This window comes from Thalassophryne amazonica, chromosome 6 (assembly GCF_902500255.1).
Source record: "Thalassophryne amazonica chromosome 6, fThaAma1.1, whole genome shotgun sequence".
NCBI lineage: Eukaryota > Metazoa > Chordata > Actinopteri > Batrachoidiformes > Batrachoididae > Thalassophryne > Thalassophryne amazonica.
In genome coordinates, this window is record NC_047108.1 from 17,271,050 (window position 1) to 17,289,514 (window position 18,465).

Sequence of the window (18,465 nt, forward strand, 5' to 3'; positions counted from 1 at the left end):
TCATCCCCAAACATCCTTTCAATTGTCCAAAATATCAACATAAACTTGTGCATTTATTGATGATGTAATGACAGCCATCTCCCCAGTGCCTTTACCTGACATGCAGCCCCATATCATCAATGACTGTGGAAATTTACATGTTCTCTTCGGACAGTCATCTTTATAAATCTCATTGGAACGGCACCAAACAAAAGTTCCAGCATCATCACCTTGCCCAATGCAGATCCGAGATTCATCACTGAATATGACTTTCATCCAGTCATCCACAGTCCACGATTGCTTTTCCTTAGCCCATTGTAACCTTGTTTTTTTCTGTTTAGGTGTTAATGATGCCTTTCGTTTAGCTTTTCTGTATGTAAATCCCATTTCCTTTAGGCGGTTTCTTACAGTTCGGTCACAGACGTTGACTCCAGTTTCCTCCCATTCGTTCCTCATTTGTTTTGTTGTACATTTTTCGATTTTTGAGACATATTGCTTTAAGTTTTCTGTCTTGACGCTTTGATGTCTTCCTTGGTCTACCAGTATATTTGCCTTTAACAACCTTCCCATGTTGTTTGTATTTGGTCCAGAGTTTAGACACAGCTGACTGTGAACAACCAACATCTTTTGCAACATTGCGTGATGATTTACCCTCTTTTAAGAGTTTGATAATCCTCTCCTTTGTTTCAATTGACATCTCTCGTGTTGGAGCCATGATTCATGTCAGTCCACTTGGTGCAACAGCTCTCCAAGGTGTGTTCACTCCTTTTTAGATGCAGACTAACGAGCAGATCTGATATGATGCAGGTGTTGGTTTTGGGGATGAAATTTTACAGGGTGATTCCATAATTTTTTCCTCAGAATTGAGTGATTCCATATTTTTTTCCTCTGCTTGGTCTAAAAAAGTAACCGTTACTGACTGCCACAATCTTTTTTTCTTGATTTCTTATAGTGTTTCTTAAAGCCAGAAAGTTGCCATTTGAAATGACTTTAGTTTTGTGTCATGTCTGTGATCTGCTTTTTTTCTACAAAATTAAACAACTGAATGAACATCCTCCGAGGCCAGTGATTCCATAATTTTTGCCAGGGGTTGTAGGTGGGAAAAGATTGTCATTTGTATGACACCGTCATTTACAGGTTAGGTGGACTGGAAACTTTATAATTGTCCAGGTCTCCCTTGTAAAAGAGGTCTTGATCTCAATGGGACTAACCTGGTTAAATAAAGGTTCAATTAAACTTGTAGGGTGCTGTTGAAGTGGTGAGCAGACTCAAAGGTATTAATGCAACTTTTTCCACGTATTAAAAAAAAATCTGGACATAATTGGGTTAACTGGACCTTGGTCTGAAAAAGTTTTGGAATCACAGTAATTATAACAAGAGCAAAGCTGTGTATCTGGAGTCAGAAAGAGTTAAACTATTCATCAATATTTATTTCCTCTCAAACTGGTCAGGTGAATAATTGCTGTTCAATTAAACCTGCGAAAAGTAAACAGATGAGTGAAATAAATAAACAAAACAAACCAACCAAAGTAACTGACAAGAAAAATCAAGGCTGCTCAGACATATTTGATACACAGCAAACAACAACCCTGACAGCATGACAACAGACAGACACACACGTGCACGCTCACCTCTCCTGGTGAAGTACTCTCTGGAGTACCTGCCAGAGAAGGCGAAGGGTAAAGGAATCGGTCCCAGCAGCTCGATGATATGCGCGATGTGATCTGAACCCAGAAAAATGCCGCCGTGATCAAGACGTCAAACACTTTAGTACTTCGTAGTGCACACAGTACTAGTTCTGTCACAGTAATTACTACAACAGACAAGTTCCCCTGTCAGATATGTTAATTACTGTAGAACATCAGTCTCTCACTCACACACACACACACACACACACACACACACACACACACACACACACACACACACACACACACACACACACACACACACCCCAACACTGAAGCAGGTGAATTAAGAATAACGCGTTCCTCCACTTTAACAGATTACTTTTTGAATGACTGCAAAATTCCAATTGAGAAAAAAATAACATTTTGTAAGAGTGGGGAGGTGATGGTCTAGTGGTTAAGGTGTTGGGCTTGAGACCAGAAGATCCTCGGTTCAAATCCCCACCTGATTGGAAAATCACTAAGGCCCCTTGGGCAAGGTCTTTAGTCCCCTGTTGCTCCTGGTGTGTAGTGAGCGCCTTGTATGGCAGCACCCTGACATTGGGGTGAATGTGAGGCATAACTGTAAAGCACTTTGAGCGTCTGATGCAAATGGAAAAGCGCTATATAAATGCAGTCCATTTACCATTTAAGAGTAAGTCCTTTAATGTGGTTTTAAAGCAGCACTCTGCAGCTCTGCTGCTGTGGGATTGTTTTGGGGCCAGAGCCCATTAACGTGAGTGAGACAGTTTGTCAACTGTTTAAAACTCCTTTGCTTATTCAAGTGTATTTTTGTTACAAACACCTGAAAGTCAATTTTATTATGTCTGCCAAGGACGTAATAAACCATCTGCGTTTATTTATTCATTTGTCTGTCTGTTAGCAAGATTACATCAAAATTAGTGCATGGATTTCAACAACATTTTAAACACAGGCACATATTAGGCCATGGAAGACTCCAATGAATTTTGGAGGTGATCCGGATTCTGCATCAAGTTTCACTTTACTGGCTTTGAAGGATTACTTCAAAACTACTTCACGGATTCTCATCAAATTTGCACTGCAGATAGATATTAGGCCATGGGAGATCCCAATGAATTTTGGAGGTGATCTGGATCCAGACCCAGATTCTGGATCAAGTTTCACTTTACTGGCTTTGAAGGATTACTTCAAAACTACTTCACGGATTCTCATCAAATTTGCACTGCAGATAGATATTAGGCCATGGGAGACTCCACTAAATTTTGGAGGTGATCTGGATCCGATGTTGCCAACTGAACGGTCCCCCCTAAAATTGGTCCGCCCTGCCCTCACTGAGCATGCATCATTTGGAACCACAACAGCATGTGTGTCTGTCATCTGATGTTTAATAATCCAGGGATGACAATTTTCAGCGGATTTCAGAGTTTTTTCTGGGTTTCTGGGCCATTTCTGAGGTCAGTGTAAACCTGTTGAGACAAATCTGGGGGGGGGGGGGGGGGGGGGGGGGGGGATCTGTCCTCATATGCATGAGAACCATAATAGCAGTGCCTAAACTGCAAGCTAAAATGCACAACGTCACTGGTTGCTTTTCTTCAACAGCAAACTTACAGCCAATCAGAATCTCTGAAATATCTAAAGTCACTGAAAGTACCCAGACGTGGACATTTTGAGTTTCTGCAAGTTTGGTCTGTTGAGGTGTGTCTTTATGGCCAAAATCACAGAGAAAGAACGAAGACCGCGTTAAAGACATTGATAGTGGTGTTAAAAAAAAAACAAAACAAAAAGGTTTAAGTGGACATGTTTGGAGCGGGAGGTGGACAAAGCTGAGCTCCCCGGTAAGGCCCTCTGCACGCTATGTTCGGATTTCATCAAGAAAACCTCGGAAGAACATCGCAAGATGAAGAAACATGTCATCAAATTAATATTACACAGACTAATCTGCCTGGGTCCAGAGTGCTGAGGCACAGTAAGGCCCAAAGCCCACAGCACTCGTACCTGTCAGTGACATCCAGCGTCTATTCATGCAATTAAAATGTGATTACAATCACTGAAAATTTTAAGTGTGGTGCAGTTACTGTGCACATACTGAAGTGCAATTCAGTGCTACAACACCAGTGTTTGTATACGGATTTTTGTCAAAATTTGTTTCCATGTGTTTCATCATATAAAACAGCTAACATACACATACATACATACATACACACATATATATATATATATATATATATATATATATATGTGTGTGTGTGTGTGTGTGCATGCGCGCGCCCAAACTGTTGCATACCATTGTAAATCCTCTCGATGAGTCTAGTGTCTTTCAAGTATTTAAAAAGCCAACACTTCCCCCTCTCACTTGACCTGATGGCTAAAATACTTCCTACAGAAACTTCTTTCAGGCCTGACAATTGATTTCCTTCAGTTTTTACTCTTTAATAGATAAACCATTCAAAAATGACAAAATATATTTTGCCTGCATGCCAAAATCGGTCTGCATCAATTTTATTTTTTATTTTGGTGAATTTCATAGATTGCAGTACAGCTGGTGCACAGGATGTGTGCTGTTTAATGTTACTATGCTGTATGTGCTTGTGGGGTTTTCTTGCTGACTGACATCAGTAGTCGGGCTACAATCTCACAGGGTGTGATTTGATCATTTAATATGGGGCAATAATTTGTAAGCAAACATTTCACATGTGAATATTAATAAAGTCCCTGTTTTATATCACAAATGTTTTGACAGGTTTTATTCTCTTTAAATGATTTACACATACTTGCATGAAGTTTCAGTATATTTCAGAGCTCACTGCAAGTTAAGGAAGGACACTTGAACAGTTTTGGCAGGTTCAGTGATATCTGTCGAACGCTATGGCATTTACAGTAACTACTATGCTATAGTACGAGGCAGGTATCACTGGAAGAAGGTCTACATAGACTGAGTCTGTTATTACAGTCAGGTTTCCACATACCCCAACATACAAAAAATATAAAATGGAAATTCATGAAATTAGGTCTCTCTCGTGGCCCTGAAATGCCTCTAAAATGCTCAAAACCTGTGGGCCCCTAACCCTAGCCCCTAACCAGGGGCAGTGCCCCTGGACCCTGCTGGGGGTATACAGTGACCCCAGGGCCCCAGCTGATTTTCAGAGTTTTTTTTTTTCTTTGCCTATTCTCATCCCTGATAACTACATTATTCCCTTTGGGTGCAGAGAGTCAAAGTAAAACCTCTTAAATCATTCCAAAGTCAGTTTTAAGCAGAAATGAGGCAGTTTTAAGCAGAAAACAAGGCGATAATTGGTGAGTCGCAACCAACGCTCTGAAATGACGGCAGTGCAGCAGTGGCACGTCAGAGTCAGACGTGACGCTCTGATCGCTTGCTGAGTTTGTGGAAATGATTGTTGTACAAAAGCATCAGATATCGGTCGCTGAGATAGATGATGACTGGAGTGCAGTTTGAAGCAGAAACGAGGTGATAATCTGTGAACCGCGGCTAATGATGTATGCGCAGTGAAGGCAGGGCAGACCATTTTTTAGGGGAGCCCGTTTGGTTGGCGACACCAGATTGGTGGACTTCAAAAACCTCTGATAGATCTTGTTTGTTTATAGTTTTTTCATTTAGAAAACATGAGTATTTTTCCCCCACACTTGAATTCTAATGTCTATAAAATACCCTTAAGAATTCAAACATCGTCTTTGAAAGGGTGCATCATATTTTCCAGTTTTTTTGTTTTTTTAAACTAGTCTGGAAGGTCCTGCGACTTACATACAAAAAAAAATCCCACATTTTTCATTAACAATAATAATTATGACCATTTATATCAGACTTTCCCAGGAATCAAATCATTAACAAAATAAACTAAGAGTAAAAGAAGAAGTGCTAATACTCAAACATATACAACAACAGTGCACAAAAATCCCAAATTAAAGAGCTGATAGTGGAGGAATACGGTGCGACTTGTACACCAGAAAATGTGGTACTAGTATTAGTATTTGCATAAAACATCCTTAATAATAACACTGTTTATCAAAATTACTCTCAGGACAATATTTTGTCCAACAACAAGAGCAATAACAGGCACAAGTAATACTGTTACTTCATAATACACAAGAGCACTTTGTCAAATGCTGTAGTAATACAATTAACCACCATTTCCTGCTGAGTGTTGTAGTCAGGGAACTAAACTACAGTAATACTGCAATGCTGCGTGTAGTACCTTCATCTCTGGTGTAGTCTTCTCCTGAGTGCGGCTCAAACAGGTAGTCTCCTGTCGCTAGCTCAAACGCCTGAAAGGTAAAATGTGAGGAAAAAAGAAAGAGGAAGAAACAAAAACAAAAAAAAACAAAACACGTTTGGCATGTTAAGTTACACATCACCAAATTTAGTAGAAAATCTACTTCTGAATATTGTGGCTCCACCCCTTTATGTAGATCCATATTAAAAAGTAATTTTAATTTATGATTGTTATTCCTGAACTACTTTGTTTATTCCCACATCTGCCTTTTGTTCCATTTTTTTTCCACTTTGTTATAAACATAAAAAAAAAAAAAAAACTTTATTCAATAAAGAAATCCTTGAAAATAAACATATTAAGTTAAGAGCAGAAAGAGTTCGATTTTTCCTCATGACAAGTTTGATGATTCCCGCACTTTTTTTTTTGGAAACTGGCTGAGAAATCTTCACGTCCTCCTGCAGAGGCTTTGCTGAAAATATGATAAAAGCAAACATGTAATCTGCAGAGGGCACCACCTACAGGTCACAGACCACTACTGACAGATGCAAACATTCCAGGCAATGAGAACTCAGGAGGAGGAGCATGACCTCCTGATATGGGTGACTGACAGACCAGACATCCAGTAAGATAAATGGACATGAATGATGGATGATTGACAGCTGGGATGCTTGCAGGATACCATGCAGGCGGTGCTCCAGATGTCCGCGGGTGGACCGTACTCTGCTCCAATCAGAACCTCCAGAGCTCGGTACTGTCGGGTCTGAATGTCCTCTGTGAAATGTTTGTGCTAAAAGAGACACGGAGTGGACATGAAGACAGTTTGAAGTCACCTGATGGACAACCTTAAAGAGAAAGTGGAGGAGCTCACCACCCAGCATGCATTGCCCAGATCAGCAATTTTCACTCGCAGCTTGTCAGCGTTACGAGGGTCCAGTGGACTGAGGAGGAAGTATGACGCGCTGAAAACTACAGAGGGAGAACAAGTTCAGAAAAACAAAGAAAAGGTTTGGCATGATGTGACAGACATGATTGTGCGCTCACCGTCTTGCCCGCTCGAGTATCCTGACTGTGTTGAAAGTGCCGACTCTGACGTCGCCGACATTACGGAGCCAGAAAGTCCAGACAGGCCTGAGGCAGGGCTGGAGAAGCGGCCCTGGGCGTGGCTGTTACACCTCTCATCTAACCAGGATGAGCTGGACTCTGAGCTCGCTTTGCTATTGGCTGTGGGGCACAAAGTGTTACCGTTGACAACCATGGAGCCTGCGAGGAGATAATATATTACGTTGTATAAATGTGTTTCCAAAACACGTCCTCGCTGCTCCTCACGTGATTTGCTAAATCAGGAATGTCCAGGTAATTGGAAATTAGCAATTAATTTGGCATAACTCAATTTAAAATTCTGTTTTTATTTTGCAGTATACAGATTTGTGTTTGCAATCTGGACAGTGGAAGGAAGACAAGGAGACTTGGTGGTGGAATGAAGAGGTCCAGGAAAGCATAAGGAGAAAGAGGTTGGCGAAAAAGTTTTGGGATAGTCGGAGAGATGAAGAAAATAGACAGGAGTACAAGGAGATGCAGCGTAAGGCGAGAAGAGAAGTGGCAAAAGCAAAGGAAAAGGCATATTGCGAGCTGTACAAGAAGTTGAATAGTAAGGAAGGAGAAAAGGACTTGTACCGATTGGCCAGACAAAGGGTCAGAGCTGGAAAGGATGTGCAGCAGGTTAGGGTGGTAAAAGATGCACATGGTAATGTGCTGACAAGTGAGGAGTGTGTGCTGAGAAGGTGGAGGGAATATTTTCAAGAGTTGATGAATAAAGAAAATGAGCGAGAGAAAAGGCTGGATGATGTGGTGAGAGTAAATCAGGAAGTAAAAGAGATTAGCAAGGAAGAAGTGAGGGCTGCTATGAAGAGGATGAAGAGTGGAAAGGCAGTTGGTCCAGATGACATTCCAATGGAGGCATGGAAATGTCTAGGAGAGATAGCAGTAGAGTTTCTAACCAGATTGTTTAATAAAATCTTGGAAAATGAGAGGATGCCTAAGGAGTGGAGACGAAGTGTGCTGGTTCCTATTTTCAAGAACAAGGGTGATGTGCAAGCTGCAGTAACTACAGAGGCATAAAGCTGATCAGCCACAGCATGAAGTTATGGGAAAGAGTAGTAGAAGCTAGGCTTAGAAAACAGGTGAAGATCTGTGAGTAGCAATATGGTTTCATGCCAAGAAAGAGCACTACAGATGCAATGTTTGCTCTGAGAATACTGTTGGAAAAGTACAGAGAAGGACAGAAAGAGTTACATTGTGTGTTTGTGGACTTAGAAAAAGCTTATGATAGGGTGCCAAGAGAAGAGTTGTGGCATTGTATGAGGAAGTCTGGAGTGGCAGAGAAGTATGTTAGGCTAGTGCAGGACATGTACAAGAATAGTGTGACAGCGGTGAGATGCGCAGTCGGAATGACAGACTCATTCAAGGTGGAGGTGGGATTACACGAAGGATCAGCTCTGAGTCCTTTCTTGTTTGCAGTGGTGATGGACAGGTTGACAGATGAGATCAGACAGGAGTCCCCATGGACTATGATGTTTGCAGATGACATTGTGATCTGTAGTGAGAGTAGAGAGCAAGTTGAGTCTAGTCTGGAGAAGTGGAGATATGCTTTGGAGAGAAGGGGAATGAAAGTCAGTAGAAGCAAGACTGAGTACATGGGTGTGAATGAGAGGGAGCCCAGTGGAATAGTGCAGTTACAAGGAGTAGAAGTGGTGAAAGTAGATGAGTTTAAATATTTGGGGTCAACTGTTCAAAGTAATGGAGAGTGTGGTAGAGAGGTGAAGAAGAGAGTGCAGGCAGGGTGGAGTGGGTGGAGAAAGGTGGCAGGAGTGATTTGTGACTGAAGAATATCAGCAAGAGTGAAGGGGAAAGTTTACAAAACAGTAGTGAGACCAGCTATGTTGTATGGTTTAGAGACAGTGGCACTAACAAAAAGACAGGAGGCAGAGCTGGAGATGTTGAGATTCTCTTTGGGAGTGACAAGAATGGACAAGATTAGGAATGAACATATCAGAGGGACAGCTCAGGTGGGACGGTTTGGAGACAAAGTCAGAGAGGCGAGACTGAGATGGTTTGGACATGTGCAGAGGAGGGACCCAGGGTATATCAATCAATCAATTCAATCAATCAATTTTTTATATATAGCGCCAAATCACAACAAACAGTTGCCCCAAGGCGCTTTATATTGTAAGGCAAGGCCATACAATAATTATGTAAAACCCCAACAGTCAAAACGACCCCCTGTGAGCAAGCACTTGGCTACAGTGGGAAGGAAAAACTCCCTTTTAACAGGAAGAAACCTCCAGCAGAACCAGGCTCAGGGAGGGGCAGTCTTCTGCTGGGACTGGTTGGGGCTGAGGGAGAGAACCAGGAAAAAGACATGCTGTGGAGGGGAGCAGAGATCGATCACTAATGATTAAATGCAGAGTGGTGCATACAGAGCAAAAAGAGAAAGAAACGGTGCATCATGGGAACCCCCCAGCAGTCTACGTCTATAGCAGCATAACTAAGGGATGGTTCAGGGTCACCTGATCCAGCCCTAACTATAAGCTTTAGCAAAAAGGAAAGTTTTAAGCCTAATCTTAAAAGTAGAGAGGGTGTCTGTCTCCCTGATCTGAATTGGGAGCTGGTTCCACAGGAGAGGAGCCTGAAAGCTGAAGGCTCTGCCTCCCATTCTACTCTTACAAACCCTAGGAACTACAAGTAAGCCTGCAGTCTGAGAGCGAAGCGCTCTATTGGGGTGATATGGTACTACGAGGTCCCTAAGATAAGATGGGACCTGATTATTCAAAACCTTATAAGTAAGAAGAAGAATTTTAAATTCTATTCTAGAATTAACAGGAAGCCAATGAAGAGAGGCCAATATGGGTGAGATATGCTCTCTCCTTCTAGTCCCCGTCAGTACTCTAGCTGCAGCATTTTGAATTAACTGAAGGCTTTTTAGGGAACTTTTAGGACAACCTGATAATAATGAATTACAATAGTCCAGCCTAGAGGAAATAAATGCATGAATTAGTTTTTCAGCATCACTCTGAGACAAGACCTTTCTGATTTTAGAGATATTGCGTAAATGCAAAAAAGCAGTCCTACATATTTGTTTAATATGCGCTTTGAATGACATATCCTGATCAAAAATGACTCCAAGATTTCTCACAGTATTACTAGAGGTCAGGGTAATGCCATCCAGAGTAAGGATCTGGTTAGACACCATGTTTCTAAGATTTGTGGGGCCAAGTACAATAACTTCAGTTTTATCTGAGTTTAAAAGCAGGAAATTAGAGGTCATCCATGTCTTTATGTCTGTAAGACAATCCTGCAGTTTAGCTAATTGGTGTGTGTCCTCTGGCTTCATGGATAGATAAAGCTGATCAGTTAGCTGTTTTACAACTACCCTTTCAAGAATTTTTGAGAGAAAAGGAAGGTTGGAGATTGGCCTATAATTAGCTAAGATAGCTGGGTCAAGTGATGGCTTTTTAAGTAATGGTTTAATTACTGCCACCTTAAAAGCCTGTGGTACATAGCCAACTAACAAAGATAGATTGATCATATTTAAGATCAAAGCATTAAATAATGGTAGGGCTTCCTTGAGCAGCCTGGTAGGAATGGGGTCTAATAAACATGTTGATGGTTTGGATGAAGTAACTAATGAAAATAACTCAGACAGAACAATCGGAGAGAAAGAGTCTAACCAAATACCGGCATCACTGAAAGCAGCCAAAGATAACGATACGTCTTTGGGATGGTTATGAGTAATTTTTTCTCTAATAGTTAAAATTTTGTTAGCAAAGAAAGTCATGAAGTCATTACTAGTTAAAGTTAATGGAATACTCAGCTCAATAGAGCTCTGACTCTTTGTCAGCCTGGCTACAGTGCTGAAAAGAAACCTGGGGTTGTTCTTATTTTCTTCAATTAGTGATGAGTAGAAAGATGTCCTAGCTTTACGGAGGGCTTTTTTATAGAGCAACAGACTCTTTTTCCAGGCTAAGTGAAGATCTTCTAAATTAGTGAGACGCCATTTCCTCTCCAACTTACGGGTTATCTGCTTTAAGCTACGAGTTTGTGAGTTATACCACGGAGTCAGGCACTTCTGATTTAAAGCTCTCTTTTTTAGAGGAGCTACAGCATCCAAAGTTGTCTTCAATGAGGATGTAAAACTATTGACGAGATACTCTATCTCACTTACAGAGTTTAGGTAGCTACTCTGCACTGTGTTGGTATATGGCATTAGAGAACATAAAGAAGGAATCATATCCTTAAACCTAGTTACAGCGCTTTCTGAAAGACTTCTAGTGTAATGAAACTTATTCCCCACTGCTGGGTAGTCCATCAGAGTAAATGTAAATGTTATTAAGAAATGATCAGACAGAAGGGAGTTTTCAGGGAATACTGTTAAGTCTTCTATTTCCATACCATAAGTCAGAACAAGATCTAAGATATGATTAAAGTGGTGGGTGGACTCATTTACTTTTTGAGCAAAGCCAATAGAGTCTAATAATAGATTAAATGCAGTGTTGAGGCTGTCATTCTCAGCATCTGCGTGGATGTTAAAATCGCCCACTATATTATATAGGGAGAAGGATGCTGAGGATGGAGCCACCAGGCAGGAGGAGAAGAGGGAGGCCAAAGAGGAGGTTCATGGATGTGCTGAGAGAGGACATGCAGGTGGTTGGTGTGACAGAGGAAGTTACAGAGGACAGGGTGAGATGGAAACGACTGATATGCTGTGGCGACCCCTAACGGGAACAGCCGAAAGACAAAGAAGAAGAATATGTAGTTTGACAGTACAATAGCCCAGATCCTGACCGATATGGGTTTTTTTGGGGACTGATAGATATGAATATTAGTTACACATACGTGACTAAAGTATTCACAGCGCTTCACTTTCTCCACATTTTGTTATGTTACAGCTTATTCCAATATGGATTAATTTTTTCCACTCAAAATTCTACTCACAACACCCCATAATGACAACATGAATTTTTTTTTTCAAATTGATGAAAAATAAAAAATTTAAATCACGTGTACATAAGTATTCAAACCCTTTGCTCAGTACTTTGTTGATGCACCTTTGGCAGCAATTACAGCCTCAGGTCTTCTTGAATATGATGCCACAAGCTTGGTGCACCTATCTTTGGGCAGTTTGGTCCATTCCTCTTTGCAGCACCTCTCAAGGTCCATCAGGTTGGATGGGGAGCGTCGGTGCACAGCCATTTTCAGATTTCTCCAGAGATGTTCATTTGGATTCAGGTGTGGCTGGGCCACTCAAGGACATTCACAGAGTTTTCCTGAAGCCACTTCTTTAATATCGTGGCTGTGTGCTTAGGGTCATTGTCCTGCTAAAAGATGAACTGTTGCCCCAGTCTGAGGTCAAGAGCGCTCTGGAGCAGGTTTTCATCCAGGATGTCTCTGTACATTGCTGCATTCATCTTTCCCCTCAAACCTGACTAGTCTCCCAGTTCCTGCTGCTGCAAAACATCCCCACAGCATGATGCTGCCACCACCATACTTCACTGTAGGGATGGTGCCTGGTTCCAAACATGACACCAAAGAGTTCAAGCTTTGTCTCATCAGACCAGAGAACTTTGTTTCTCACGGTCTGAGAGTCCTTCAGGTGCCTTTTGTCAAACTCCAGGTGAGCTGCCATGTGCCTTTTACTAAGAAGTGCCTTCCATCTGGCCACTCTACCATACAGGCCTGATTGGTGGATTGCTGCAGAGATGGTGGTCCTTCTGGAAGGTTCTGCTCTCTCCACAAAGGAATGCTGAAGCTCTGACAGAGTGACCATCAGGTCCTTGGTCACCTCCGAGACAGGATTGTCTCAAAGGTCTACAGACAATTCCTTTGACTTCATGCTTGGTTTGTGCTCTGATTGTCAACCGTGGGACCTTATATATAGACAGGTGTGTGTCTTTCCAAATTATGTCCAATCAACTGACTTTACCCCAGGTGGACTCCAATTAAGTTGTGGAAACATCTCAAGGATGATCAGTGGAAACAGGAGGCACCTGAGCTCAATTTTGAGCTTCATGGGAAAGGCTGTGAATACTCATGGACATAGTTTTTTTGTTGTTGTTATGTTTTTTTTTTAATAAATTTGCAAAAATCTCAAAAACTTTTATCACATGGTCATTATGGGATATTGCGTGTAGAATTTTGAGGAAAAAAAAAATTTCATTCATTTTGGAATAAGGCTAATATAAAATATGGAAAAAGTGAAGCGCTGTGAATACTTTCCGGATGCTCTGTAAATCATTTGATACGTATATACATAAAAATGTGAACCATTCCTAAACTTAGAAATGTGATTGAGGGTTGATCTTTTACAGTTTAAATGTGAAATTTACTATTAATATAACCAATGTGGTGAGGGCTCTAGATCACCACAAAACTGAGTGTGTTCCCCCCCCCCCCCAGAGGGTCTAAAGGGAACCCAAAGTCCGCAAGTATTCTCCCTCAAGATACTACACCAACAGTCCCTATCTTGGATAAAAGATCAAAAAGGACTGAGGGCCCCAAACAGGTTTTTATGCGGGTCAGCACCAGCTCAAATTCAATTATTAGACAGTTTCAATAAATCTGTCCAACTGGGAAAACTTCCAAACCATCCAGTGGCATTTTCTGAAGATAAAAGCCCCATTTAAACACCAACTCAACACCCTTTCTTCCTTGGCTGCAAAACAACCTGTCAAACTGAGCCCTCAGCCAGTAAAGAGAGATGTCCACAATCAAAACTGATGAAGCACAGTACCCCCTGAAGGCCATGTTGAGAACTATAGTAAAAACTCAAACCAAAAGAACGGAGCAGTTACCAAAAATAATTCATTATTTGCTCCAAGAATTTATATTCCAATTTCCTTCTGGACATGTTTTCCTTCTTGTGATGTTATTCTATTCCTTTTGCATAATATGTTGTTGCATGCCTTAATGCTATCGATTTATTATTAATAAGTATCAAATGTTTCAGTGTGCACAGAGTGTTTTAACCACATTTTGTTTCTTCCTATGATGTGCTTAGTTAGAAGACAATTTTCAGTTTGGCATGTATGTCAAAGTCTAAGAAAGAAGGTCATTTTAATTTACTATGCTGTTTTCCAACAGACACATTCTGTTTAAAGCAATCTGATGCCAAGTGGGCAGAGCTTATTGCCATGAGTGAGCGCCCCTTTAAAAAGGGCACCAAGAACCATCCTGGTTCTTGGTGCTTTTCAACTGAACCTTATTCCTCTCTTTCATTCTTACCATCTTTAGCTTACCTTCTCCTCTCTGTAGCTTATTCCTGCCCTTTTCCTGTTAGCCATTCCTTGTTGGTGCTCCAAAGTTTTGAACAGCAATGCCAATTTTTCCAAATAGGTTTTACGATATCAGTCAAGTCAACTGAGTTTTGAAGGCAATGTCCTAGCTGAGTTTTTCAAATTAAGAGTGAATTTTGATTCCAAATTCTTCATCTTCACTCAAAGCCAAAAACCTGTTAACTAAGTTTTTCCTTGACAATTTCCTTTGTGTCAAGTCCTAAGCCTTCTTGAATTTTTCCAGGGTTTGCAAGGAAATCATCTAAGGCTGAACCCTCAGCAGCTGGTGGAAGAAAGTCACCAGACCAAATGGATCAAACCACTTAGACCTGCTGAAGTCACCCAACCCCGGTCCAGATAAGTTGAAAATCCTTAAGTATTCCGATGGTCTTTGCTGTCAGACAGACACTCAAAGTGGCTTAGTTTAATTTTCTTAATAGTAACATTCTTGTTGTGAATCCAAACTCCAACAAAGTTAAATTTCTATTCATATTTAGCACATTTTCTTTCCTCTCTATTTTGGGCTTCTCAGTCTCACCTCACTCCAGCAACAAAACTATGGATTATTATCCAGAATCACAAAATCTCAGTAAAATGTTTCTGACCTGTAAATATGTAGATAAATGTTAAAATTACGCCAGTAGTTTGTCTTGTGTCCAGTTGAAGACAGCTGTGTAATCAATCGTATTCAGAACTTCTGACTTTCAGATTCAGACTGATCAATTTCAATATTTTCTTGCTTTTCTGGCAAGTGGTGCCCTGAAGTTTTTGATTATTTAAAATTTAATATTAAAGTCATTTAAATATGCTACATATTAATGGTGCCCCATGTGAAGCCAATTTAGAATGATTAAACCTTGATGAGACACGTTTAGAAGCTTCACCGTGTGTGTGTGTGTGTGTGTGTGTGTATATATATATTATATATATATATATCAAAAGGCCACAGACTGAATGGAAGAATGAGGCGCCTATTATTTAATGCATGTGAAATTAATGTAAAGCCTCTGGTGATGATATTTAAAGTGTAACTTTTCCACTTTAAAGTCACGCCTCATCCGGACACAAGCTGAAATTACTGTGTGTGCCATTATTTAAAGTGCCATCTCTGAAATAGAAAAAAATGCAAAGAAATTGAGGAAATGTGTCTTTTCCAGTTTTCAAGATGTTTTGCTAATTTTGTTCAGAATGAAATGTGCCCCTGCTGTGCTCCGAGTGAAAAAGGTGATCTACCACCAACATTAACGCTTGTCCGATTGTCCGAGACAAGTGTAAAATGTGATCGGACTAGCAATAGCTCTAAATCGTTGTCCGACCGGACAAGTTGTTTTCTCATTTACAAATTGTCTCACACCTCGAGAGAAAGCGTCTTCGGTTTTTCTGCCACTCTCCACGCAGCGGACAATCGGAAAACATGATAACACAGAGTTCTCCCCAGACAATGGAACAACAGCGCTGCGCCACAGTGTTCTGACAGCGCCGTCACACTCTGCCCTGCTCTACCAAGTAGTTTTTCTAAAATCCAGCCAGGCTGTTTGTGCAGAGCTGCCCGCTCGCTCCCCCCCTGCCCCGCCTGCAGAGAGCCGAGCAGCGCTGCAGCTCAAAGCGCACATTTGGGTGGGGGAACCTCTGTCAAAATCTTAAGGTAAAAAGAGCTCATTTTGCTTGCATAACCCCATAAATTCATTTATAGGCTTTATTTTACATTTGAAAGCCTTCATGTTTCCAAAGTTTGCTCAAATACGTTGTGAGAGTGAAGAGACTCTCATTCCCTCAGCGAGAGAGAGAGAGAGAGAGAGACAGAGACAGAGAGAGGAGAGACAGAGAGAGGAGACAGAGACAGAAAAGGAGAGAGAAGAGAGACAGAAAAGGAGAGAGAAGAGAGACAGAAAAGGAGAGAGACAGAGAGGAGAGACAGAGAGAGAGAGAGAGAGAGGAGAGACAGAGAGAGAGAGAGAGGAGAGACAGAGAGAGAGAGAGAGGAGAGAGACAGAAAGGAGAGAGACAGAGGAGAGACAGAGAGAGGAGAGACAGAGAGAGAAGACAGAGAGGAGAGAGGAGAGAGACAGAGGAGAGAGACAGAGACAGAGGAGAGAGACAGAGGAGAGAGACAGAGAGGAGAGAGACAGAGAGGAGAGACAGAGAGGAGACAGACAGACAGGAGAGAGGAGAGACAGAGAGAGAGAGGAGAGAGAGGAGAGACAGGGAGGGGAGAGAGAGAGGAGACAGAGAGAGGAGACAGAGACAGAGGAGAGAGACAGAGAGAGGAGAGAGACAGAGAGAGGAGAGAGACAGAGAGGAGAGACAGAAAGGAGAGAGACAGAGAGTAGAGACAGCGAGAGAGAGACAGAGAGTAGAGACAGCGAGAGAGAGAGAGAGTAGAGACAGCGAGAGAGAGAGAGAGGAGAGACAGCGAGAGAGAGAGAGGAGAGCCAGCGAGAGAGAGGAAAGACAGAGAGAAGAGACAGAGAGGAGAGAATTTGAATTTTAAAACAGCTTTATTCACAGCAAATGAGTCATTTCCATTGTGCTGTTTTTTTTTTTGTTTTTTTTTTTGACAGGCGTCAGAAATGGAGCACCAAGCTCCCGTTTTGCACAGACGAGAGAACATCATTGATGCACCATGTGTTTCTGAAGGTGTCCATGTTATCAGTCAAAGCATAAAACTGGAAATCCACTCTGATCCGGGCTGCCAAGAGTCCCTTCAGCATAAACTCAGGGTCCACTGACCCTGACTCAGGGTCCACTGACCCCTCAGCTAAAACAAGTCTTCCAGATGGCCAACTTGGCGAGTCCACAAAGCAGGTTAATCAACACATGCAACCTCCTAGATTGTGTGCGATATTTTGGACAAAAAAATAAAGTCCTTAGTGAACAACAACCCAAACCCACGAAACCACCTCCCCAACAAACCAAACAGCCCTGATAAGCGGTGACACTGTGCAAAAACATGGTGAACAGTTTCCCTAAGTGGACAGAAAGGACAAACCCCATCAACCCCTGGATCCAGGTGCGCCAGATACCCGTTTGTAGCCAGAAGCCCATGTACAATCCTCCACTGGAGGTCCCCCGTGCGTTTGTTGACTGGGGGTTTGTACAGGCTTCGCCAGCACCCCACAGGAGACAAGGTGGCACCAAAAAACTCTGACCACTTCGACGCCGCCAACCCTGCCAAAGAGCGTAAGCGTGACACTTTGACACAGGTAAAATAGACAGCTGTCTTGCCAATACTCTCAAACTCTCCCAAAACAGGTGACCTGAAAGACAGGAGAGCCCCCTGCTCCTCCTGCCACACCCCCACAGCAGGCGAGACAGTCAGAGAGGGGAACACGTACTCACATTCATCATCCCACTGGTCAGACAGAGTACGGTTCTCAGCAAACGCTCTGCAGGGCCCTGTCAGGGAAGCGCAAACCTCCTCCACCACCCTGAGCAGCATCCTGGAAGACGAACTCCCGACGACTCCACCAGCCTCCCAACAGACGTGCGCAGGAGATGGCCCAATTTGGTGCACCCCGCCACCCTCAGGCGGGACCGCAGAGTGGCAGACGACAAACCAGGAGAGCAAACAAAGTCATTGAAGAAAAGAGGCTCCTCAAACAGCCACATCCCTGGTGTGCTGACGTTGTCCCTGCGCACAGAGAGGACCTGCCATGCCTGGAGAACTGACTGGTAAAAAGCCGAGGTGCGCGTCCCGCTGATGTCCCGCCGATGTAGGAGGAACAGATGTTTGTCATACCCAAGATCAGCCTCCGTCCTCAGCAGGACATGTGCTGTATCCTGCCAGCTCAATCCCGAGTCTCTGAGCAGCCTGCAACCTGAAGGTCGACACCAGAGCAGAAATGTCCAACAGCCCCTGTCCTCCTTCATGAAGTGGCATGTACAGCACAGGAGCCCTGATCCAGTGATGGCCTGACCAGAAAACGTCCACCAGTAACCGCTGCAACTGCTCAATAAGGCCCTGTGGTGGAGGGAGGACAGACAGTCTGTGCCACAGCGCCGAAGCGACCAAGTTATTAGCGACCAGAACCCACCCCCTGTAGGACATCTGGGGCAGCAACCATTGCCATTTGGACAGTCTGGCACACACCTTCTCCACCAAGCCCTCCCAATTCCTCTGACGATACCCATCTGTCCCCAAAAACATACCCAGCACTTTCAAACCCTTCACTCCCCACCTCAGACCATGTGGCAGACAGGGAGCAGCCCCTTCCTGCCACCTCCCCATCGGGAGTAGCCCCTTCCTGCCACCTCCCCATCAGGACAGCCTCACTCTTCCCC

At 42.7% G+C, this 18,465-nt stretch overlaps 1 protein-coding gene across 6 annotated transcripts in view; it reads right to left on the bottom strand.

The window, feature by feature from the left end:
- srpk3 (SRSF protein kinase 3) overlaps window positions 1-18,465 on the bottom strand; it is a 78,572-nt gene that overhangs the window by 4,889 nt on the left and 55,218 nt on the right. For 3 of the 6 annotated variants that reach the window (XM_034171821.1, XM_034171822.1, XM_034171819.1), the window contains 5 exons: window positions 6,899-7,117; window positions 6,726-6,823; window positions 6,537-6,644; window positions 5,840-5,909; window positions 1,611-1,703 (listed from right to left, as the gene is read on the bottom strand). In XM_034171821.1, coding sequence (XP_034027712.1) covers window positions 1,611-1,703; window positions 5,840-5,909; window positions 6,537-6,644; window positions 6,726-6,823; window positions 6,899-7,117 — 588 coding nt within the window. Of the gene's footprint in view, window positions 1-1,610; window positions 1,704-5,839; window positions 5,910-6,536; window positions 6,645-6,725; window positions 6,824-6,898; window positions 7,118-18,260; window positions 18,264-18,465 lie in introns of all 6 variants that reach the window. The other 3 variants (XM_034171823.1, XM_034171820.1, XM_034171824.1) reach the window with 3 other exon arrangements.